At 40.9% G+C, this 27,505-nt stretch overlaps 1 protein-coding gene across 1 annotated transcript in view; it reads right to left on the bottom strand.

Annotated features, from left to right (window-relative positions):
* Positions 1–27,505, bottom strand: part of LOC136872594 (coiled-coil domain-containing protein R3HCC1L) — a 228,160-nt gene that overhangs the window by 24,869 nt on the left and 175,786 nt on the right. The window contains exon 7 of the mRNA XM_067146397.2: positions 20,617–20,853. Coding sequence (XP_067002498.2) covers positions 20,617–20,853 — 237 coding nt within the window. The remainder of the gene's footprint in view (positions 1–20,616; positions 20,854–27,505) is intronic.

Genomic DNA, 27,505 nt, shown 5'->3' with positions numbered 1-27,505 from the left:
CACCATAACATTTGAACCACCAAAATGATCATGTTCGACAATGTTCCTGGGTGCATGAGGCGTTCCCACCTCTCGCCAGGTGACGGTACGTCTAGAATCACTACTCAGACTGAATCGTAAACGTAAACGGTGCCACCGATGTTCGGGTGTCAACGGAACCCAAAGTAATGGTCGTCAGGCAAACAGACCACCACCACATAGTCACCTTGCCACTGTGGAGCCTTGCAGTCCTATTAAATGTGGTTGCAATTGCACCCGCTTTTTGGCATGAGTCTGTTCTTGCCCACATCGTAGCGGTCATCTGCTGCTGTAGTTGAACGTGGTCGATCCCCTCCTCTCCTTCCGGCTGCAGTGCCTATGGTTCAGAATGCTCTCCATGCACATGAAACAATGATGTGAGCAATACCAAACTCCAGGGCTACATTCGTCACACTTCATCCTTCTTCCAGTTTCCCGATGTTTCTTCCCCGTGTGAAGTCACCAAAATGTTGTCTCTGGGTCATGTTGTAACGAATAACACCACAGTGCACCATAATAGCTCACTGATTGACTCCCACTGTCTTGTCCTGTTCCTTCAACTGTCTTGTTTTGTGGGGCCTGATCCATTTGCTGCTGTAGTCACGAACTCACACCAGGTTTCTATGCACGTGTGGGGACCTCTGGCAATGTTCCCGCACTTTCACTAATTTCCACTGAATAGTTAATATGTTATGTTGATTTGTCTATCTCGACCTTAAGTTTTGCACAGCAGTGTATAATGTTCAGTGAAAGACAGTTTGAGGTGTTCCTAGGCAACTCTTAACCCGCAAAAGAAAACTAAATAATGGCTTCCTCTTCCTACATTGACCTGTCATTGTGTTCATCCTATTATCTGTTCTTTTTCATATTCCTTTACTGTTTCAATATATGAATAACCATCACTCAAAACTAACTACACCCATAATGACATAAGCTTTAAAATCGGTACAAGTTGATTTTACTAGTACAGTAGAACCCCAATTATCCAAGGTAATACGGATAAGTGAAAGTCTTTGCAAGAAATCAGCTTCATTTCCCGTATCAAATCATATTCACATTAAATCAGTAAAAGTAAACTTCCAGCTGTTTGATACTATATATTTGCTTTAAGCAAATTAATTATTTGTAGAATATGTTTCATTACTTAGGAACATCTTCAGCCACATAACATTGCTTAGGTGAAATGACATAATTATCTTCTTCTTCTTCTTCTTCTTACTCTAATAATAATAATAATAATAATAATAATAATAATAATAATAATAATAATAATAATAATAATAATAATAATAATAATAATAATAATAATCATCGTATGGCCTCAGCTACAGTGTGCAGACATTTCGATTTGATGCCATCTGGCTGTCTGCTTGTCAATTTCAACATTCCGCTTTTCTCTAGGCCTACTAGATGGCAGATCAAGTAAAATCTGAAACTCTCTTGGAAATCTATGGCTGCGATTTAATTAATTTTGTCGGGTAAACACCAAATGTGTCACTAGAGATTCATTGCAGACTTTGGGGAAACTTTTTCATAACATCAATAAGACAGCAATCGGCTTGAGAGGATCTTTTAATAAAAAATAAAAATTCAAGAGACCCAATTTCACCATTGTACGACATGGAGTGTCGAATGGACTTATTTCCATCCTTTGAAAATCCGACAACCTCTGCCAGGTTTGAATCCACTATCTTGGGATCGGTAGGCCGACACTCTACCACTGATCCACAGAGACATAAAACCATCTTAAAAATGTACCTAATTTAAAAAGATAAAAATAATTAAAACAGGTAGGCAGAGTTGAATAGGGCGGTGAAGTGGGAAGGGAAGTTTCAGAGCATACACACCATTATTTCGCTAAACAGAAAGCCGTATCAGCTGCCGCCAGACCCCTCAAAGGACACAGTAGGTTGACGAGATATCAAGGTGGGACACCATTTATTTAAATACTAGGTTCCCTTGAGCAAGTTTTAATACCCATTAATACAAAAGCATAACATAAACCGGCTTTGGAGGATCCCTTAATAAAAATAAAAATTCAAGAGACCCAATTTCACCAAGTTAAATCTAATGACAATACTCACTTTGGAAAAGAAGATCAGCTCAAGAGAACTGTTTTCTAATTACAACATAACATCAACATGAAAAAGCCCTTTTCAAAAACCTTTTTTAAACAAAATTTTTAAAAAAGACGTGTACACCACATATGAATAAAAGTGCTATATACTAACAATTTTTAACATCTATTTAAGTGAATAGGAAATTGTTTTAAATTCAGTTAGAACATAAGCAGATCCATCTTCCCATTATTGGAAAATGGATTGCAGATGCCTCACACAGGTGGAAGGCGGCGTGATAGCAACAAGGAGGAAGATATTCGACAAACCATGATGCAGAGTCCACGAAAGTCACTCATCTGCTTATCAGCAGAGCAGAATACACCATACACAACATGTCGCAGAACATAAACACTACAAACACTTCAATAAGATTATAAGAACATAGATGTGAGGAACTATTTTAACGTTCATACAACTGAGATGTATGCAAGTAGTAATGATATTAAAGATAATTAAAAACGGCCACCAGGCAGGCGCAATATTACTAAACTACAGTGTCATCCGTGTGGGATATCAGAAAAGTATAATGTTATAGCTATTATGTTAATGCATATATATCTACGCAAATTTCTGTAATGTACATGACAATGATGGGAGTTAACAATGACAAAGACAACGCAGCAGTGTAGTTCATAGTGCAATCACCAGATGTCAGGTACAGAGGCGGTACAAGTTAGTGCGCACGCTCAGTGCTCAGTGTTCATACAGAGTTGAGTGAAGATGGTTGTTATACCACAACGCGCTCAGTGTGTTGTATGGTATGCCAAATTATCGAGTGTAGTGGAGACCCAGCGAGCTTTAAGATGTCAGGCATGTCAGGCATGTTAGGCATGTCCCATCACATCGGGACATTGTTAAATGGTACAACATGTTTTTGGAAAATGGACTGCAGATGCCTCACACAGGTGGAAGGCAGCATCATGATAGCAACAAGGAGGAAGATATTTGACAAGCCATAACGCAGAGTCCATGAAAGTCACTCAGCCGCTTATCAGCAGAGCAGAATTCACCATACACAACATGTCACAGGATTGTTAGGCGTTATCTTCACATGCTGAATTACGGAGCTCGACTCAATTTTGTTACGATGATGTGCGAGCGGCATGAAGGTGACGATCAATAGTTAAAATGATGGATGTTCACGGACGAAGCCACATTCCATGTGAGTGGCCGAGTCAACACGCCGTGGTTGACCTATCCCATGGCCTCCTAATAGCCCTGACCAAACCCCTCCAGATTTTTTTGTATGGGGCTACGTCAAGTCGACAGTGTACACACGAAGACCATAGAATCTGGCTGACCTATGAAGGGAGATTACAGCGGCCTTTCAACAAATCACTCCAGAAATGCTGCGTGCCACGTGGCGCAACATGGATTCGAGGTGTCGTTTGTGCCACACGCGCGATGGTAGACATGTTCAGTGCTAATGTGCTGTGACACAAACTCCAGACTCTCCTTAACATGTATGTACCATTAACAAGCAATAAATGTGCATAGTTTCTTGTGTATAGTGTTTTACTTTTCTGACATCCTAAATGGATGACCCTGTACTTCTCACATCTTAGCGAATTTGGTATTATTTTTAAAAAAGAAAGAAAAAAAAAGAAAAAATCATTAACGCTATATATAAAATAAGAGTTTTGTCTGTACATTACTTACAATTTAAAAAGAATGGTATTTCTATATCAGTCGTGTCCACAGTAACAAGGAAGTGCACTTTTTACTTTTCTGCAATTTCTGTCTGTCTGTCTGTCTGTCTGTGTATGTACATGCATCATGAGACAACAGCTGAAGAGAATTTAATGAGAATCTGTATGTAACGTTGGAGAATGAGCCACTACAATCTAAGCTATACATCATTTTACTCATGCTGAGCAAAATGGTAGTTTAGGGAAAGGCCTAAAATTTAATTCTCGTCGCCATAAGACCTATCTGTATCGATGCGACGTAAAGCCCCTAGCAAAAAAAAAAAAAAAAAAAAATCCCAAATATTTATGTTATTAGTGGTCCTCTCGATATATACTGCACAACTAAAGTTATATAGAATTAAATTTCCGACCATTTATGTCATACACTTTTACTGTACCGGCTATGATAACAGAGATATTCATAAATTTGTATCTTTGTTGCTAAGTCTGTATCAACGCCGAGCCATGAGAAAATGGGTAAACAGCATTTAATGAAAATTGGTATATAGAGTTGGGGAATAACAAACTACAGCTATAAACAATTCTATTCACCCTGGATGAAATGGCAGCTAAGGGGAAGGTGCCTAAAATTTTATTCTTAAATACCTATCTTATTGGTCCTATCGAAAAGTACTACATAACAGAATTTCTAGAGAATACAATTTCCGATCATTTATGTTTTATACAGTTTTACCGTACCAACTAAAAGTGGTATTTGAGGGTCGGAAGAAAACTAAATGTGAAGGCCTAGAATAATGAAAGCTCATAAAATTGATCAACAATAACATTACGCTGACCATTGTTTGTTGTGATATAATTCTGATAGCTTCAGCACTGGGAGATCTATTCCCTCGTACATGCCAATTTTATCACTGTGCAAACAGTCGGCTACAAACTACCATTCCATTCTATTTACCATTAACATTAAAAATAGTTAGATGGTTATGTACCTCACGTTCCAAGAAAAAACCTCCTGGCACTTTTAAAGCACATTTCTGCGTTACTGCCTAGCACTACGAGGGTTAATATCATTGACAGAATGGGTATTAGAGTCAATAGTCTTGAAGAGCAGCCAACCCTTCCTCCCAATCTACCATTCAAGTTAAAGCTAGCGAGATGCTACTACAATTAAATGTAGAATTTACTGTCTTCAATTTGTTAGACAAACGTAAGCAAAAACATGGATTCATTTACAAGCAGATTAACATCTGACCTGGGTTACCTGTTACAGGATTTAGTAGATAGTACAGTCAGCGACGCAGCGCCGAGTGTTGGGCAACGGGAAATAACCTGGATTTCTAAAGTGGCCAATGGATTCGGGTGAAAGAGCTCCTTTAGGCGGGTGCTGGTTTCCCAGTAAAGGAAATGCCACTGAAACTCAGCACATGGCATGTGTTATTGAGGTTAGAGGTGACTGAAAAAGGAGTCTGTTCTCCACTGAAACCTGGCAGTAGGTTGAAACTACCCACGACCGCAGACAAAGCGACACATCAGATGAGTTACTCCATCGCCGCATCTACGGTTATGTCTCATCGGAATTTGGATCAAGCAAGGACTGAGCAGGCTAAAGAAGTTAGTCCAGCTGCAATTTGCCACAATCAACATCGGCGTGCTGACTGGTCATCACTGAGAGTTAGCTGGACATCTTTTTAACAAGCAGGTTGATGTAGCTTCTGTCCAGGAGACAAAGTGAAGAGGGTCAGAGGCGAAAGAAATTGGAGACAGCCATTAGGTCATCGAACATGAGACAAGTACAAGAAAATGAGTGGCAGTTGTGATCGGCCCGGATTTAAAAAAATGCATATGCGCATATGCAAATGCGTATTTTGAATGTTAGTGCATATATGTATTTCTCTTAAACTCCACCATTGTCCGGTCCCAGGTCCGGAATGGGAAAGGAGGAGGGTTAGCTGGCTTGGCAACCAGCTGTAAAAACAGCTAACGCCAAGTATCAAGCGGCGGTAAATAAATCGACACCCACAGGGGCCAACGGCTTTGGGCGGATGAACCCCTTTGGGTGGGGTGATGGTCCCCTCAGTGTAGTAAATGACACTGGAACCCATCAGCTGTGTCTTTGGCCTAACGGCAAAACAGACGGAGGAACCTCCTTTTTGTGGTTCTCATCGGTCGTGGAGGCGGATGAGGTCATGCTGGAAGGACTGGCTGTGAAGGCGCAACTCAATGGTATTTCGAGTCTGCGGCAGTCCGTTGCAGTCGTGGTACTAGAACCTGCATGTCGCATTTCATTTGTGCCGCAGGGTATAGTTCCGAGATCATAGCGTGTGGGTTACTTCCTTGCAAGCTGTGATCCACCTTAAACAAAATCCCGCTTGTGGCACTTTTTCCTGCGGTCACGCCCTTCAACTCAAGTCCAATGGTGATGGGATAAGGATGGTGGAGGCAGGTTTTCGGATGAAACTGGAAGCCTCTAGTTTGGACCTGCGTGTTGGCAGCAGATGTGTGATGGTCGTCTTCCTGAGATCCCGTGACTACTCAGGAATTCGGTTTGTGCATCTGTGTTTGGGCAGACCTATTTAGGATCACCACTGCCCACCCTGAATGGGGAAGGCCCTAGAAAATGTGGGCTAAACATCGGCAGTCACACTCTCAGCCGGCTGGGAGGCCGCATTCAGCGGGTAACCACTTATGTGGTCGAAAAATGAAGATTAACAAAACTTTGATTATAGGAACCTGGAATGTTCGAACCCTATGTGATTTGAAAGACAATAACACACCTGAAAGAAGAACAGCGCTTGTCACCCATGAGCTTGGATGAATGTACATTGATATTGCTGCCGTAAGTGAAACCAGACTGTCCAGTGAAGGTAAACTTACCGAGTACAGCTCAGGCTACACAATCTTCTGGAAGGGAAAAGATGAGGGAGAACACTGCATTCATGGTGTGGGATTCGCTGTGAAGACCACATTGGTGAATGATTATCAGCTAACTCCAATCGCAGTCAATGAAAGAATTATGACTCTCCGAATCCCACTCTCTGGAGCCAAATCTATGACGCTCATCTCTGCATACGCTCCCACCTTGGATGCTGATGTAGAAGCTAAAGACCAACTCTACAACCTGCTGCACTACCATCACCAAAGTACCACTAAGAGACAAACTCTTACTACTTGGCGATTTCAACACCAGAGTTGGTAAAGACCACCAATTATGGGGCAATGTGATGGGAAAACATGGACTTGGCGACTGTAATGCCAATGGTCTACTGCTCCTTGGTTGATGTGCTGAACATGAACTCTCCATTACTAATACTCAGTTCCGCCTGCCTAACCGCTACAAGACCACTTGGATGCATCCTTGCTCAAAGCACTGGCACATCCTTGATTATATCATCACCAGGCAATGTGATAAAAAAGATGTCCTTGTTACAAGGACCGCAAGAAACGTAGATGACTGGACAGATCATAAGCACCTTTTATGCCGGTTGAGAATCTTCCTATCTTCCAATCTCAATCTGTCGCAAACCAAAAAGGTCCATCCATAACCTGCCCAGAAAGAAATTTGATACTTCTAAACTTCAAATTGTCTAAACTTTAAATTGAATCCATTGCTTCAGATTACAGAAATGCAATCTCAAACGGACTGGCTAGTCATCCAGTCAGCAGTGATAGTACAAATTAGGAATGGGCCATGTTTCAGAAGGTCATCACTGAGTCAGCTGAGGAAACAATTGGTTTTGTGAGGAAAAAAAGACAGGACTGGTTTGATGAAAATAATGAATTAAATATCTGATCAATGCCAAACGGGAAGCCCACCTATCCTATCTTCAAGATCCGTCTTCCAATGTGAAGAAGAAATCACATTTCTTGGAACTTAAAGGAAAATGTCAGGCACCAATTAGGGAAATAAGAATAACTGGTGGCAACAAAAAGCTGAAGAACTGCAAAGACTATCTGATACCCGTGACCTGCGAAACTTCTATGCTGGCATTAAGGAGATATATGGTCCAATTCGATCCTCATCGGGGTCATTGAAGACTGCTGACAACTCCATTTTAACTGATAATGGAGACATTTTAGAGCGTTGGAAGGAACATTTCTCTTCACTTCTAAATCGTGTCTCCAATGTTGCTGAGGACTTTCTTCGTAATGTCCCTCAGCATACAGAGAGTTCACCAAAGCACTCAATTAAAACCAAGAAAGGCTCCTGGTCCTGATAACATCCCTCTGCAAATGATACAAAATGGACGTATACCCTTGAAGACTATTCACAGTCATCCTCTTGATTTAGGAAACTTGAGAAGTACCTGACAACTTGAAGAATGCTACCATCATCACTATCTTCAAGAAAGGTGATTGTAGTGTACACGGGAACTACCGTGGTATATCACTTTTGTCAATTGCAGGTAAAATTCTTGCAAGAATTCTATTAAACCAGCTCCGAGTTATCTCAGAGAGGATTTTGCTTGAGTCTCAATGTGGTTTCCGAACCTCAAGAGGCTAGAAAACTCCAGGAAAAATGCAGAGAACAACAGCAGCCTGTGTATTTAGTTTTCTATGATCTGGAAAAGGCCTTTGATTCAGTACCAAGATTTGCTATGTGGAAAGTATTGAGACATTTTGGATGTCCTGAATGTTATGTGGAATGGCATGTCTGGACAGGTTCTTCATGGTAACTCAGTATCAGATTCGTTCCCAATCACTCATGGATTGAAACAAGGATGTGTGCTTGCTCCTACCCTCTTTGCACTGTACATGGCTACCATGTTGAATGAATCATCTGCAAACAACTTAGGTATGGAGATTAAATTTCGTTTTGATGGAGGTCTTTTCAATCTGGCAAGACTTCGCTCACAAAGACGTACTCTGGTTACCCGGGTGACAGAACTGCAGTATGCCGATGACACCGCATCTCCTGCTCTAACACCTGCAGAACTACAACAGTCAGTCAACTGCTTTAAAACTGCATGTGATCGCTTTGGTCTTGCCATTAATGCGAAAAAAACAAAGGTACCTGCACAACCTAACCCCAGGATTAACACTTCCTGAGTTCAGTATTTCCATCTTAGACACAACACTGGAACAGGTTGATCACTTGTCATATCTTGGAAGCATCTTGTCTAAATGGTGTACCTGTGAACAAGAAGTTGATAAAAGAACTGGGGCTGCTCATGCAGCATTCAGACGGTTAATGCAGAGTCTTCATGAATAACCACCTAAAACTGCATACCAAACTTATGGTGTACACGCTGCTGTATGGCTGTGAAACTTGGACACACTATTGCCATGATATCAAAAAACTTGAGCACTTCCACCAACAGAAAATGAGATTCATCTTGAATATTAAGTGGGAGGACTATGTGACCAACACGGCAGTTCTCGGCAAAGCGCAGCTAAATAGCATTGAGGCAACAATCATCGCTCATCAACTGAGACGGTTAGGCTATGTTCACCGCATGGGTGATACCAGGCTTCCCCACTAAATTCTTTATGGTGAACTTTGCTCCGGCAGTAGATCTCATGGAGCCCCTCTTAAGCGTTTTAAGGACCAGCTGAAACACATCATGAAGACAACTGGTATACAGACATGGGAAGAATGAGCTGTGGACTGCTCACTGTGGTGGAACACTACATCCACCGCTGTCAACTTGTTTGAAACAGAACGCCGCAGACATCAACAGACCAAGCGACAAGCAAGAAAACTCCGCCAATCACAACTCCGCCCTCCTCTATCCATTCAGTGTGATTTGTGTGGGTGTATTTTCTATGCCAGGATTGGTCTGTTTAGTCATCGTAAACACATCCATAAACTGAGTTGAACTGGTCAATGTATGCAGGAAGAAGTTATATATACTCGGATCGAGTTCCAGCCAACGACAATATTTCTCTTATGTGTAATCTATTATCTAAGATTTCTGAACTAAATGAAAAATCTAATGAACTCTATATATGTTGTACATCCCTTGACAACACGAGAAGCCTTCTCTGATCAAGGAAAGTGCTTTCAGTGTCACAGGTGGATAATCACCCTTTTCACAATTGCTATTTCTTTTTTTCCCCTGACAGTCCATCCATAAGCAACTACATAAGTAGAAACGGGCAGTGTCTGGCAGAAGAATGTTCTAAGAGGTCAGTGCCAGTGTACAAGTATTGCCCAGTTACATCTGTCGACGTAGAACGATTATTTTCGGCGTATAAATTCACTCTGTCCGGCAACAGAAAGTCAATGACCCCTGAAAACATTGAAAAACTGTTAATAACCTACTGCCATGCATCATTTTGCAAGGAAAGAAACATGTTTATCAATTTAACACTGAGTTAAAATTAAATAATGCCTTTGATAAGTATATTTTGTTTTATTTTTAGTGCATATGTGCATTTATATTTTTGGAGTTTTTAGTGCATATCAATCCGGGCCCAAGTCATCAGTTTCAAAACAGTATTACAAAAATCAACAGTGACAAATCGTCCAATCTTACAAAATTGTACACAATAATAATAATAATAATAATAATAATAATAATAATAATAATAATAATAATAATAATAATAATAATAATATAAATCGTCTAATGTCCATGAAAATCAAACTGGACAACATAACTACTAGCATTATCACCTGTTATGCCCCACAGACAGGATGTACAGATGCTGAAACGGAGGAATTCTGGGACAGTCTTTATGCCCATCTACAGACGATTCCCCCAGAAGAGTGCATCCTACGAGGAGATCTGAATGGCCATTGTCATGGAGGACATGGATACAGTGTACAGGATGATGATGAACGCTAAATTCTGCACTTTGCAGAGGCCCATGATCTAGTTGTAACCAACACTTACTTCAAAAACGGGCCAATGCATCTAACCACCTACTACAGTGGCAGACATTGCAACCCATGCGACCTGGATGGTGGGGTGACGAGACTGAAATTGGTGTCTGATACCAAAGTGATTCCATATGATAGTGTTGCCCCCTAACACTGCTTGCTTGTGCTAGATATTTGAGCGAACAACAACAACCAAATCAAGAGCCCAAAGACCAAACTCAAGTGGATCAAATGGTGGAAATTGAAAGCTCACGAGAATGAGATAAAAACAGTTCTGGCCAACTTCACAGTCAATATTCATAATCAAAACTGCAGAAGAAAAAATGTGGAATGATATAGTGCAGAAAATACATCTGGCTGACACAAAGATTTTCGGGAAGACAAAGCCAGGTTGCAAGTATACTGACAAGGAGATGTGGTGGTGTGACGAAGACATACAATGATTTGTTAAAGAGAGGAAGTTGGCCTATTAAGACTTGGTGGTGCACATGACTTGATGCAGACCTTAACCAGTACAGATCACTAAAAGAAGATGCCAAGAGAGCAGTGGCAACTCCTAAAAATGATTACTACCAAAATGACCGACCAGCTTGACAAGTCACGAGGCGCAACAATGTGTACCGTCTAACCAAGTCCTGCAACCGCGCATCCGAGACATTGGACAGGTCATGAAAGTTAAGAGAATTGACAATAAGATTTTCACATACCCACCATCTACCCTTCAAAGATAGTCCAACAACACTGCTAGCTTCTGCAATGAAGAATTTCCACATTTGCCACTATGAAGCATAGGCCAGTACCACAGACAGCAGCACAAGAAATGATGGTAGCTATCAACAAGATGAAGAGTGGAAGGGCAACTGATCCAGATGATATATCTGCAGAAATCTGGAAAATACTGGGAGAGCACGGAGCAGAATTTTTTATTACCCTGTTCAACAAAACTATAACCTTCAAGTATGGACCACCTAACTGTGCCCATCTGGAAAAGAAAAGATGATTCACTGAATACAATATGTCTCTTTAGTCGCACCATGAAAATCTTTGAACGGGTGCTGGATAGTAGGCTCAGGGCAATAGTTCCTGTATCTTCTAACCAGTGCCGGTTTGTCAAGGGCTGTGGCACTACAGATGTAATCCATGCTGCACATGGAGAATCAGGCAGAAAAGAGAGAGACTGTGCACATGGCATTCTTGGACCTAGAGAAAGCCTTAGATAGGGTCCTACATGATCTGATCTTCTGATCGGGCAACATCATGGAGTACCAGAAATGTTTCAAATTGACCAGTACCAAACACTGAAAAGAGATGCCGAGAATAGTAGCAACTGCTAAATGATTACTACTTACATGACCTGCTCAACAAGCCAGGAGATGCAACAAATTTGTACAGTCTTGCCAAGTCCTGCAATAGAGTATCCAAGACATTGGACAAGTCCTGAAAGTTAAGGGAATTGACAACAAGATCTTCAATCCACCATCTATCCTTCAAAGATTGTCTGACTACACTGCTAGCTTTTGCAATGAGGAATTCCCACATTCAACACTATTAACCCTAGAACCGACAATGTTAAATTCTGTACCGGCAGCCATTTTGTGTGATATTTACCTACCAAGTGGATGCTTATTATCATCCTACTGTGAATAATGTTGCATGACACTGCTGCATATCATTGGAAAGCTAATAAATCACAGATTTAGATAGCAATGTTAAGTTTTCTGTGAGACTTCATAAGAAAAGAAACTGAGACTTGAAAATAGTGGAATTATTATTTCATGAGCATTATCAAAATTCTAAGAATGTAAAATATGAGATGAAACATGAACACACAAAATCCAAGGTATACAAAATGATGCACATATATAATGTGCTGTGACACAAACTCCAGACTCTCCTTAACATGTATGTACCATTAACAAGCAATAAATGTGCATAGTTTCTTGTGTATAGTGTTTTACTTTTCTGACATCCTAACAGAACATTATTACAGCAGCTATGCTACATACAATACAAGCTAACTAAAACAAAAATAACAACAAAGGTGCACTTTTCTTATGAAGTCTCACAGAACATTATTACAGCAGCTATGCTACATACAATACAAGCTAACTAAAACAAAAATAACAACAAAGGTGCACTTTTAACTCACCAATACATATAATTACAGCCTCAAAATAAGAACGGTAGCGCCATTACACGATATTTTGGTTAGTATACCAGCGAGTCGCTCATTTGTTTTTAAGGAAACATACACAAGGAGATTGTTTCTATGATGAAAATGAGTAAGAAGCATCCATAAACTGTTAGGATCACAAGACATTTCACAACATCGGTTAGTGGAATTTCCACATTTGCCACTATGAAGCAATCAGCCTACCCATAACGCCAGTATCACAGACAACAGCACAAGAAGTGATGGTGGCTATCAACAAGACAATGAGTGGAAAGGCAACTGGTCTAGATGATATATCTGCAGAAATCTGGAAAATATCAGGTGAGTACCACAGAGCAGAATTTCTTGCTACCCTGTTCAACAAAACTGTAACCACCAACAAGCCTCCACAAGTATCGACCACTACCACAACTGTGCCCATCTGGAAAGGAAAAGATGTCACCAAATGCAACAACTGCAGACTGATACCTCTCTTTAGTCACACTATGAAAATCTTTGAACAAGCGCATATTTGTCAAGGGCTGTGGCACCACAGGTGCAATCCATGCTGCACATCTGATGTTAAGCCGGGTTTCCACGGATTAACATTTCACAACAACATGTTAAAAGTGCCATGTTGAAATCGACATGTATACAAACATTTGGCACATAGTTAACATGTTAACTTCATATGCTAAAGTTAACATATTTTCTGGTGGGATTGGAAAACATGTTAAATCAATTAATTCTTCATGTGCTATCAATACGGCTTCAGCAAAGTTCGTATAGGTAAACTATATTAAAATCATTCTCAGAAAGTTTTAAATCCAAACCTGTCTTCTAATTTAAGCTCATTCAGAATTTCATCCACATTGCGCCTTCCAATCAGATATTGTCGTATATACATCTCCTTTACTTCCTTCTCAAGAAGGGCTGATGACCTAGATGTTAAGCCCCTTCAAACAACAGCACCATCATCCTTCTCAAAATTCTGTAAGAAGCAACAGTGGCAATAACAAAGGCCAGATTATCATCTGAGTCCATTGTCTTTTGAAAATGCAAGACACCACCTGAATATATTAACACAAACTGGTATCATGAACTAGCTGTGTATACACAAAGGAAGCCAAGTTTAACATGTTTATAAGTGTGGACACAACATTAAATGAAATGGTATTTAACAGTTAACATGCTGGTGGTGTCACCAGTTAACATTTCACAGTTTTAACATTTAACATGTTGTTAAATGTTAAACAATGGAGACCGGTCTTTAGAGAAACAGGCAGAAAAGAGAAAGACTGTACACATGGCACTCTTGGACCTAGAGAAAGCTTTAGATAGGGTCCCTAAAAATCTGATCCAGTGAGCTCTCCGACATCATGAAGTACCAGAAATGTGTCGAGTATAGTCTGGTGACCTCTCCTCCTTTTAGAAGATGGTTGGCCAGTTGTACTTTCTCTTAAAACTATAATCAGTAAAATCAATCAGCTCTCCTCTTTTTAAAATGACTGTTGGCGTCTACCAGGCTTCAGCCTACTCTCCATTACCATTCAACCTTTAAATGGACATAGCAACGGTCGGTAACAGTCTGCCATCCCTGGGCACTTCTGTATGCAGACAACGTGGTATTCACTCAGCATACCCACCTGGCACTCCAAAATCAGATGCAAAGTTGGAATGACAGACTAACAGAGAATGGCACTTGTGTCACCTTCTAAAGACAAAACATTCGGAAAGCGGTCCTCAACCAGCGGTAACATCAATATCAACGGCTGGGATTTGAAGAAAATCACCGAGTTTAAATACCTTGGATCTCTAATTATATCTTCAAATGATTTCACTCTGGACAGCCGGATGAGAGTCAGTGCTCAATTGGAGACAAGTCACAGCTGTTCTCTGAGACAAAAAATGCCTGAACATCACTCTGCAAAAATGTATAAAACAATGGTGTATCCAGTAGCTCTCTATGGGATAGAATGCTGACCTTTGACGAGAAAATAGGGATAAGCTCTCTACACCATGGAGATGAAAATACCATGATGGTCTGTCAGATTGATTTGCTACAACCTTGCAATAAACGACAGTGTAGGTCAAAGAGCTGGTATAGCCCCAATTGTGAAGAACGTACAAAAAGCCAGATTCCGGTCATCTCATGAGAAAAAATGACGATTATATGTCCAAAACAGCACATCCAACTCAGAGGTGCCAATCTTTGAAATGGCTATTCCGTAATCCCCCTCCTTTACCCTCTCAAAAATTTTGGAGTCATATCCAAAGCACACTCATCCCTTGTGGATAATGACACCCTCTTTGCCCTTCCCAACAACAATCTATTCTAAAATACATCCTATTACAATAAGTTTACACATTACCAGTTCTGTTATAAAACATTCCTTGTAGCTTGTTTCCCACGCAGCAGGTGCTTTTGTGTGGGATTTTTCTTGTAGCATCCTTCTCACCTTACATTTTCACCTTATGAACAATAAGCGATTCCAGTGTAGATGTAATTATTGTAGGCCTGAAACCCTTCTGGTTTTTCCTATTAACACTGAGAACTCTTTCTGTGGGAGAGTTATTTTCAAGTACACTTAATATTGCAATAATACAAGATTACATTTTATAGCAGAGAATAGCATGAATTTCATGATGCTTGTGGGTATCAAACTGAAGTGACGATCGAATAAGTATCGTTGCCAACTCACAAGGATTGAAACTAAGAGAGTCGAGTACTAATGCTCGAAAAGATTCATTTTATCTTCTTTCCTTATTTTTTCCGTAGAAATTTATAATGTTGCTTTTCCGTAATAATTTACCTTTGACCATAATGCCGTAATCATGAGGGGAAATCCGTAACAATTACTGATAATCCGTAACAGTTGGCACCTCTGCCAACTCAATTCTTGAGCACATCGACCCCGTGCTACACCAGATAGATAACACCAGAGATGACATGTGTGTCTAATGCTGAATATGTCCGTAAAAGACCTGTGGAAGAGACTTACAGAAACGAAGACCCTATGTAATAGGACGAATGCTATGAAAGAAGAATTTATAAGAAAATTTCTGAAATCACAATCTGTCACTGTAAGTAAATGTTTTCAATGTAGACAAATTTAGCTTTTTCTTTTGAGCTTGGGATGGTTAAATTTTATTATGTTTTCAAAGGAGAAAAGAACCAAGGAATCGAGAGGGGAAAACCAAGTGAGGAAAATGAAAAGTACCCAGAGCTACCAATTGTGATGGATCTGAATGACTCTCTTGGCTGTGACGGAAAAGTCGGCAGCAAAATCATGTATCTTCAAATACGTATTTATTTTTAAATGTGCCATTTTTAGCATTAGAATTCATCACAGACAGGACCCCATCCCCACAGATGCACAGGTCGCCTATAGACCTGAACCAGGCCTCTTTGGAGGCCACACGCTATTATTATTATTATTATTATATTACGACTATTATAGGTCTATAAGAGCCAAGTATATGAGTATCGATGAATGGCAATCTGTCTGTGGCATAGTTAAAGGATTTGCACAACTAAGTGTTGGAAAGCTTGCTGAATGTTTAACGTCCCCATCCGATGGATGGATCACCATCAACAGCGTCATATGCCCTCACTCCATCTGAACACTACAGAAAGACCTGGAACTGAATCCTGACTTTTGACACACAATCTAGTGATTAGAACTGGTACACCACAACTTCTCATACCCTGCTGGCCAACATTCTGATGATGAAAATTTTTTCAACTAACAGAGTTCAAACCAGCTAACCAGTGTATCAGACCATATAGCCTTATAGGGATGAAATGACATAATGAGATTAGCACGGAATGCCTGTAAGGTACCTTCTGATTGGCAAAAAAACAACAACCAGTAATTGCACCCACTGTAAGCAAAAGAACAGGAAGGAATGCAACAACTATCAAGGTATTTCATTGATCAGCATATTTGGCTATACAGCTAAATGGTTAGCATGCTGGCCTTTGGCCCAGAGGTTTGATTCCCAGCTGGGTTGGAGATTTTAGCCTTCATTGGTTAATGTCAATGACTCGAGGGCTGGGTATGTGTGCCTTTTTAGCATTAGAATTCATCAGAGATAGGGCCCCATCCTCACAGATGCACAGGTCACCTATAAATCCGCACCAGGCCTCTTCGGAGGCCACACGCCATTATTATTATTATTATTATTATTATTATTACAAAGGTCGAACAAATATAAATGGGATTTTTGTTCCTGAACATCAACAGTTGGTAGGACTGGCTCCGCGCTTCTGCTATGCTTAGGCGAGAGAGTTAGGAGTTGGGAGAGCGTGCTGTTAGATATTTCCCTCCGTTTCACCAGTAACGCTCACAATGTTGGAGCAACAGGATCACCCCTCCACTGCACAACGCATAATTATAAAATTTCTTGCTCGTGAAGGAGTTACAGCAGCAGAAATTTGCCACAGATTGACTGCACAGCTCAGTCATCAAACATTGTCACGGACGAGTGTTTGCCTGGCATAAAAAGTTCACGGAAGGACAAGAACATGAGGAAAATCAGCAACACGATCACCGTCCTTGGACCAGCATTACAGACGAAATCATTCGTGCGGTTAAAGACATTATTGATGACGATTGACAGGCGAGAGTATCAGAAATTGCAGAACAAGTCAGAATCAGTTATGGGAGCTGTAAAGCAATCATCACAAAAGACCTACAATTGTGTAAAGTGTGTTCCAAATGGGTCCCTCGCCTTTGGACCTTTCTTTCATTTATGACTTAATCTGAAGTTGAGGCGTTTGGAGGTCTGTCAGAGGCTTACAGCAAGGTTTGCGGAAGGTGATGCATTTTTGAGTCAGATTATCACCTGTGATGAAACATGGGTCCACCACTACACTCCCGAATCCAAACAAGCCAGTAAGGAGTGGCAGAGGAAACTGGAGGCAGCACCAGTGAAAGCCAAAACTAAACTGTGAGCTGGCAAGGTTCTTGCAACCATTTTTTTTCGATTGGCGAGGCATTTTGCTGATAGATTTTTTGCATGAGCAATGCACAATCAATGCTGCTTACTACTGCAAGCTGTTGAAAAGGCGAGGGTTGCATATCGCCGCAAAAGACAAGACCAAGTGATTCGACAGGTCATGCGCGGCCCCATCCTGCAGCTCTAACTGTCTTGATGGTACACTTGAGTACACAGAGTACACTTGATCGTCCTTCTACAGCCCGGATTTATCGCCCTGTGATTTCCATTTGTTCGGACCACTTAAAGAAGCTCTAGGAGGGCAACGATTTGAAGATGACGAGAGTGTAGAAGACTTCGTGCGCAACTGGGTGGTGACACGACCCTGTTCTTTTTACGATGAGGGCATCAAAAAGCTGCCCATATGCTGGGATAAATGCATTTCCAAAGCAGAAAACTATGTGGAAAAATTGTAACTGCCTTGTGTTTTTCCATAAATGAATTTAAATAAAAAATAAAATCCCGTTTATATTTGATCCTCCCTCGTATTATTATTATTATTATTATTATTATTATTATTATTATTATTATTGATCAGCATACAAGGCAAGGTGTTCAATGGCATTTTGGAAGTAAGGGTGCAATCAAAGGCTGAGAGTAAGTTGGATGACCAGTGTGGTTTCTGACCACAGAGGGCCTGTTAGGATCGGATTTTCAGTATGCATCAGGTAACTGAAAAATGCTATGAGAGGAATAGATAGGCAAATTTGTTTCATAGATGTAGAGAAGGCATATGACAGAGTACCAAGGAAAAAGACATTAGCCTTATTGGGAGATCATGGAATTTAGATTAAATTATTAAAAGCAATCAAAGGAATTTATACCGACAATTGGGATTCAGTGAGAATTAATGGTAGAATGAGTTCTTGATTCAAGGTCCTTTCAGGGATTAGAGAAAGGCCGTAATCTTTCACCTTTGTTGTCCACAGTTTACATGGATCATCTACTGAAAGGTATGAAGTAGCAGGGAGGAATTCAGTTAGGTGGAAATTTAGTAAGCAGTAGGCCTACAGCCTGTGCTGACGACTTGGTCTTAATGGCAGACTGTGCTGAAAGCCTGCAATTTAATATCTTGTAACCTGAAAACAGGAGCAATGAGTATGACATGAAAACTAGCTTAACCAAGACTAAAGTGATTTCAGTAGTGAAGTAACCTATGAGAAATAAATGTCAGGTTGGGAATACAAAACTGGAACAGGTTGATCATTTGAAGTATTTAGGATGTGTGTTTTCCCAGGATGGTAGTATGGTGAGCGACATTGAATCAAGGTGCAGTAATGCTAATGCAGTGAGCTTACAGTTGCGATCAACAGTATTCTGTGAGAAAGAAGTCAGCTCCTGAAAGAAACTATCTTTACACTGGCCTGTTTTCAGACCAACATTGCTGTAAGGGAGTGAAAGCTGGGTTGACTCTGGATATCTTCTTCACAAGCTAAACCTGACGGAGATGGAAGTAGCAAAAATGACTGCTGGGACAAACAGGTGGGAACAATGACAGGAGAGCACTCAGAATGAGGAGATAAAGGCTAAGTTAGGAATGAACTTGGTTGATGAAGCTGTATGCATGACCAGCTTTGGTGGTGGGGTTATGCGAGGTGAATGGAGGAGGCTAGGTTACCTAGGAGAATAATGGATTGGTCATGGAGGGTAAGAGAAATAGAGGGAGACCGAGGCGAGTATGGTTAGACTCGGTTTCTAATGATTTAAAGATAAGAGGTCTGGAACTAAACGAGGCCACAGAACTAGTTACAAACAGAAGATTGTGGGGGCATTCAATAAATTCACAGAGGCTTGCAGACTGAATGCTTAAATGTATAACAGTCTATAATGAAGATGTATGTATGTATGTATGTATGTATGTATGTATGTATGTATGTAGACTGCATGTCAAAAGGCTGGATTCAATTCCAGTGTTTATATGGAATGAGAGCATATGATGCTGTTAATGGTGATTTGTCCATCATCTGGGGACATTAAACATTCAGCAGACCTTTTAGTGTTATTCGATAGGAGTAGGTTATGTGCCTCTCTCTACCTCAACATCATCATCACCACCACCATCACCCCCCCATCCAGACACGTAGGTCACCCATGGGAGTCAAATAGAAAGATCTACACCATGAAGTCAAACATGTCTTTGGCCACTCCAGACACTAAATGCCCTATGATAAATAATAACGGATTATAGTGAATTTATAATTTACAATTAAAATCTGAGTGTTGATAGTCATTCTGGCTCCTTGGCTGAGATTCCCACCAGGATTGGATATTTTAATCACGCCCAATTAATTCCTCTCACTTGAGGACTCTGTGTTTGTATTTCTCCCAACCAACTCCTCTTCATATTCACACAACTCTACCAGCCACCACACAAACATGCATTAATGAATACATCTCTACACATAGGATTAAAATCGGGAAAGGTATCTGGACAAGACCACAAGTACGACACAGTTTGCACCCGCGACCCTCCAGCCTGTGGAAAATGTGGAGGAAGAAGAAAAGTAGCCCACTTTGTACTAAAATAGAAGTAACTTTAGGTACCTAAAGTAAGGGTTTTGGAACCTGGAAGTCCAAGGTCTGTTGATAACAGACACATGTAAGGCATTAAGTATCGAATAGCAACTGAGTAAGACTGGTTGAGAAGAAAACATAACTCCTCCCATTTTGGGAAGAATTAGAACTTACAATGCCTACAGGTACAGTTTAGTGGTCTGTGAATTCCTCTTGACTACATATAATTTTTTCTGTGGACCTTCTCTTCAAATACCAGGAATAACCTGAAATTAACTCAAAAAAGAAGGGAAATGTATATGTCAACTAGCATTTCTTATCAATTTCATAAATTGTTACCTCGTGCCTCTCTCAACATCTTGCGTTCGGCTTCCCTCTCCTCTCTGGAAGTGTTGAGTCGTACACCTAGAGAAGCAGTCACCAATCGACGTGCCAAAGCAACACACGTCTCTGGCCGAGTACGGTAGGGCTGCAGGAATTCTGCTGAGCGACGTGCTTTTGAGCGGGATTCCGGCGTGGCTTCTCTAAGGGGTCGAGTCTTCACAAACGGATGTTGTGTTGCCAGCACATCAGCAGCTACAAAAGAATGCATTAAAACTAAGTTTCATTCTTCTTTAACAGACCAAGATAGAATCAAGAAATCAACATACATACAAACAATGACATGCCACAAGTCACAGCATAGGGGTCTAGAATCGTGTAGGCTCTCCTCCAGCTCAGCCAAGTGCAGCAACTCATGGAAACAATTCCACTAGTGCAAGAAGACCTGTGGAGAGATTCTGACCCATGCTGTTTGGATAGCTTACCCACAGCTTCCATAAATGCTCGATGGGTTTCATATCAGGTGAACGAGGTGGCTACAGCATTGCAAACAATCAACCTCATTGTCCGCATCGATATATAACTTAAAGGGATAAATCAACAATTGTTCCACTTAATCGATACAATATATTTTTCCTTAAGCAATTTCGTAAATTAGTAATACATGATACTGTATAGGCTTTTGATCTTATGCCGTGTCAAGAAAATAAGGTGAAATTCTTTACGTTTTTGCAGAGAACTGTGCTCTGCATCATCAGAAGGAAATCTCGACTGTCCATGAGAAAGGCTTCTTAAACATGTATGTTCATCATACATTCAATGTTTTAAGAACAAGAGAATGTTTTAAGACCATATATGGAGACTATGTCTTTATACCTTTTTTAAAGATTTTTCACCTAAACATATTTGTAGCTGATGGTGTTTAAGGATTCAACAAAACACATACTATAATTTACGAATTTGCTTAAGGCAAAATAATATTGTATCAATTAGGTGGAACAATTGTTGTTGATTTATCCATTTGCGGCTCCAGCAGTTGTTGAAACTCTCCAGAATGCTCCTCGAACCAATTCCGGACAACTTAGGCCTAATTATATGATGCATTATGCTGCTGGAATAGGTTACATGACATCTGTGAATGGCTGCAAGTAGTCACCAAGCAGTCCAATGTAACAGTCATTGGTCAATGACCTGTTGAGGTGGATCAGCGGATCCAGCCCATGCCAAGTAAACACACTTCGCACCGATACGGAGCTACCCACAGCCTGTACAGTGCCTTGTTGACAACTGGGGTCCATGAATCTGTGGAGCCTGCACTATTTCCGAACCCTACCATCAGCTCAAAATAACTGGACCAGTGACTTATGGAACGAAGTTGCATGTCACCAATCCTCCAAGATCCAATTAGCATGTGCCCACGAGAGGCACAGTGCCCGGTGTCGTGTGTTAACAAAGGGCACTGTGGTACGTCTTCTGCTCTCAGATTCCACTGACGTTCAATAACGTTGCACTAATCTTATTGATAAGCATAAGACACATCTTTCATTAAATGTGGATGTGATCTGAGCCAGTGTGGCTTATCTGTTACCACGGACAATTCTAGCCGGGAGCTGCTAATCACGATCAAGCATCTGTTATCGGCCACTGCACTGTTCACTGTGGATGGTAATGCCTTCCTCGAGGTATTCCTGATACATACGCAACACCGTCAATTGAAGAATGCTAAATGTCTGTGCAACTTCGACTATGGAATGTTCATAATACCAATATAAATGGTCCATTATTGGACATTATAAATTCTCCAGCAACCAGGAGTGAGTTAGCTGGAGAATTTATAATGTCCAATAATGGACCATTTATATTGGTATTATAAATTTACTCATTCGGAACAAATATTTCAGATTCCCTATGGGAATCAACATCTATATCATGTGGAATGTTCATCCATCTGGCCCCCACTATTGTGTCCCTTTCGAAAGATTGCAATTCACTTCTTGCCACGACCAACACAGACGTGTTTACACTTATCCTCGAGATGTCAGATCACATCTGATACAGGTCTGGGCACTTCCAAGACACCAATGGTACGGTAGCACCACTATCCCATGACATCTGGCTTGTCTGTGTACGTGCACATGCACACATGCCCTCTTTTCCTCTCTCTACCATCAAAAAATTTGCTCTCACCTAGAAAATCCATGCCTGTATGTTCTTGAAACTGATACTTAATTGAAAGTTAATTGTATTTCTGCTGCAGGTATTTGTCCGTTCTGATCTATTACCCACACCAAAATATGATCTATATATTAAAAGTGTTTCCTAAAAACAGCATTGCCAAATCCATCCGTTCTACTGGACCGGTTTGCTTCATTTCTGTTTTATTCTCTCTGGAACTACCTGCCAGTGAATCATGAGACACTGATAGGTCTCCAAATTCAGCCAACTTCGAGTAATCATAAAATAAAATCATTAAATGATCACTCCAGTAATTGCAGGCGAAAGCTTACCCTAACCCGCAATACATTCTGTACTTAGCAGGTTGCTAGGCGACTAACACTTTCATTAATATTCTGATATATAATATGTGATCAAAAGTATCCGGACACCTGGCTGAACATGACGTACAAGTTTGTGGCGCCCTCCATTGGTAATGCTGGAATTCAATATGGTGTTAGCCCACTCTTAGCCTTGATGACAGCATCCACTCTTGCAGGCATACGTTCAATCAGGTGCTGGAAGGTTGCCTGGGGAATGGCAGCCCATTCTTCACGGAGCGCTGCACTGAGGAGAGGTAGCAATGTCGATCGGTAAGGCTTGGCATGAAGTTGGCATTCCAAAACATCCCAAAGGTGTTCTACAGGATTCAGATCAGGACTCTGTGCAGGCCAGTCCATTACAGGGATGCTATTGTCATGTAACCACTCCGCCACAGGCCGTGCATTATGCACAGGTGCTCGATCGTGTTGAAAGATGCAATCACCATCCCTGAAGTGCTCTTCAAGTGGGAAGCAAGAAGGTGTTTAAAACATCAATGTAAGCCTGTGCTGTGATAGTGCCACGCAAAACAACAAGAAAAGCACGACCCCACCATAACACCACCACCTCCGAAGTTTACCGTTGGCACTACACACGCTGGCAGATGACGTTCACCGGGTATTCGCCACACCCACACCCTACCATTGGATCACCACATTGTGTACTGTGATTCGTCACTCTACACAACGTTTTTCCACTGTTAAATCGTCCAATGTTTACGCTCCTTATACCAAGCGAGGCGTTGTTTGGCAATGACCTGAGTGATGTGTGGTGGGCAGCCGCTCGACCATGAAATCCAAGTTTTCTCACCTCCCGCCGAACTGTCATAATACTTGGAGTGGATCCTGATGCAGTTTGGAATTCCTGTGTGATGGTCTGGATAGATGCCTGCCTATTACACTTGACGACCCTCTTCAACTGTCGGCGGTCTCTGTCAGTCAACAGACGAGGTTGGCCTGTACGCTTTCGTGCTGTATGTGTCCCTTCACGTTTCCACTTCACTATCACATCAGAAACAGTGGACATAGGGATGTTTAGGAGTGTGGAAATCTTGCATACAGACTTCTGACATAAGTGACACCCAATCGCCTGACCACGTTCGAAGTCCGTAAGTTCCGCAGAGCGCCCCATTCTGCTCTCTCACGATGTTGAATGACTCCTGATATCGCTGCTATGGAGTAGCTGGCAGTAGGTGGCAGCACAATGCACCTAAGATGAAAAACGTATGTTTTTCGGGGTGTCCGGATACTTTTGATCACATAGTGTATGTGATTTTCTATCCTTAGTAATATCCTTGCAAGCAACCACGTTTGATTACTACTTGTCAAGCCAGAGAGCATACACTTCCTCTGATCATGGAAGAAAACTATTCCCTGCTAGATACTTTTTGATTCTATAACCTTTTCGAGCTTCCAAATATACGGTATTCAACACATGGCAGAGTGTTCCTAATAACTTACATGCTGCTAAGAGAAAAAAGTCATGTACAAACAGACCCCATCACGACATATGCCTTAGACATTATCTGGGAACACCTATTGAACACCTAGCTATACTAGAAATAGTGAAGGCCATGTATCTTAAAAAAAGTTCTCCATCTGGCAAAAAAACGCTCCTTTGAGACTAACCTATGAGCTCACGAGACAACCGTTCTCTATAGAAGAAGTGTGATTATGCTATGACACAATACCAAGCTTTACATCAACAACGAATATATGGATAAATTTTTACCATACAGACGACATGTCAGAATGGATGAATTCTGACTACGAACTGCAGCATACCATAACGCACTTCTTAATAAATGATCATAAAACCACTGAAAAGGGAAGGCAAAACAATATGACTACGACAGGCATATCAAGAGGAGTTATCTGACCTAATTATAACTAATGCTGTGGAGCGGCATGGGTCCTCCTAGTAATTATTATCTAGGTATTAAGTAGTATCAGGAGCGATATAATTTTAAGCCTGTTTGCATCAAATGTCAGCCTGGATTCCGTTACATTGCTATGTTGCTGAAATCATCAATTGTTAGCTATAGTTAGATATTAATTCGACTACTTCCACTCCTTTCTGAAAGTCTCCGTTCGTTTACACTGTTTTCTAACAATGATTTCTCTTCAGCACTGCTCAAATTTTTACAGGATGGATACTGACTGTAGAAATGGAAGAAGGAAAAACAAGCTACCATGAGTAAAGAAAATCATACCATGACATGTAAGACAGTTGACTGGTCAAACCAGCAGATTGCTGAAAAATTAGGGACTTCTGAATTTGTTGTTCACTCTGCTTTGAAGTGAAGACAAGAGGCAGGCACTCACAAAGATAGAATACATAGTGGATGTCCTAGAAGAACATCAGCTGCTGAAGATAAACACACTGTGAACTTAACCAAGCATAACAGAAGGCTTACGGATGGGGTCATCTGAGCTGAAATCAACAGAACTACAGAAATGTCAGTGTTCACTATGAAATATTGCTACGAGATGTTGGTTATGTGGTTGCCAAAAGCCTCCTTTAGTATGAAGACATAAGTCTCAAGAGACTTCAGTGGGCCAGACAACACAGGGATTGGAAACTTGTGCTATGGCTGCCTAACACCAAATGTGAAACCTAGAGGGTGGTAGTGTTATGGTTTGAGGTGGTTGCTTTTGTGGGAGACTTTGTCAGAGTAGGAGGTATCTTGAGGAAGAAGCAGCACCATGCAGTACCACATGGAACTCAACTTCTTTGAAGAGGGTTTGTTCTGCAGCAGGATGAGGACCCAAAACACATAATAAAGCTGTGCACGAGGAGCGGTGGTGTGATTATTATTTTAAGAGGAAGTACAACTAAGCAACGATCCTCTATTAACACTCATCACAAGGAAAAAAAATGGAAGGGGGCCACCACTTTGAAAAATGAAGGTATCGGCCAAAAAAGGCAAGGGCTACAAAGGGCATGAAAATGAAAAGATTCCCTAGGCGTCAAATGCTCAAATACCATTGGGATCAGAAATGAACAAGAGTTGACCAAAGGAGGTTCGACAGGACAGATGAAAGTAAAGAGCCTGGTACAAGTTTCTTTTCTTCATCATGTGACTTTTCGTGCTGGGAGTGTCCAGTGACATGTTCGGCTCACCTGGTGCAGGTCTTTCTACCCGACTCCCATGAGCGACCTGCACATCTGGATGTGGATTGATTATGATGATGAGGTAAGGATAGGGTGAACCCCAGTGTCTGCACGTAGCCTACTCTCGTCAAATAACACCAAGGGGTATGTTCAAACCTTTATATCCCCATCCGACAGACAAATCACCATCAACAGTGTCATATGCCCTCCCTCCATACGAACACTGTGGAGAGGTTTGAAGCTGAATCCAGGCTTTTGGCAGGCAATCTCTTGTATCCTGCTGGCCAACATTCTGATAGAGAATATTTTTTTTGACCAACAGGACTTGAACCAGCTAACCACGATGCCAGATCAATTAGACTTCATGCCTTAATGACCATGGCCACAATGCAGGCAATAAGTGGAAGCAATACTAGGACTCAGCTAATGGCCCCTTGGTCACCATTCCACGCTTCCAAGTTATGAGCCCGTTTTAGCTGTTAAGAAACAAAGAATCATCAGGAGTTCTAGAATAATGAATGATCTGCCCCCCACCCTCCCTCCGTCAGTCGCCCAATTTATCACCCATTCAGTTGTGGGAGGAACTTGATCATAAGGCAAAAGCAATCCTCTGTCAAAACTTGTGAAGATCTTTGCCAATGTCTTTTGCAAGCGCAGGGAGCTATAACCACAGAGATGTTAGAAAAAATAACCAAAGACCTGCCACATATTTGAAAAATAAAATGTTAGGTCAACCTATCAATATTTTTATTACTGGAACAGTAACAATGTACCAGTTATAATAAAACATATGTCACGCTTGTAACATTGTGGGTGCAGCAGAGTAGCAGCCATTCTAAAGATGTATGTATGTATGTATGTATGTATGTATGTATGTATGTATGTATGTATGTATGTATGTATGTATGTATGTATGTATGTATGTATGTATGTATGTTACTATTGCATTTTCATAGAATTCTGGAAGAAGTTTGAGCTGCCTATGAACAGCATTGAAAGAATAGTTACCACCACCATAACATAATTTTAAAAACAACTTCATTACCGCTATATTACTATATGATAAACATTCTACATCCTGATACGCTTTACTTTGTTCATTGTGGCAACCTTTAATTGTGGGAAGTCGTTGATTCGCTCAATAAATATATACGTAAGTATTGATTACTTTACCTTAATATTTCATGTTGTAACTGATCACTGCCAATACGGATCACAATGAAATTTGAAACGATTGCCACATATTTAACATAAATTA

Source organism: Anabrus simplex, chromosome 1, assembly GCF_040414725.1.
Source record: "Anabrus simplex isolate iqAnaSimp1 chromosome 1, ASM4041472v1, whole genome shotgun sequence".
NCBI classification, from domain to species: domain Eukaryota; kingdom Metazoa; phylum Arthropoda; class Insecta; order Orthoptera; family Tettigoniidae; genus Anabrus; species Anabrus simplex.
Note: the sequence above shows the minus strand (reverse complement) of the source record. Positions and strands in the feature narration are given on the sequence as shown.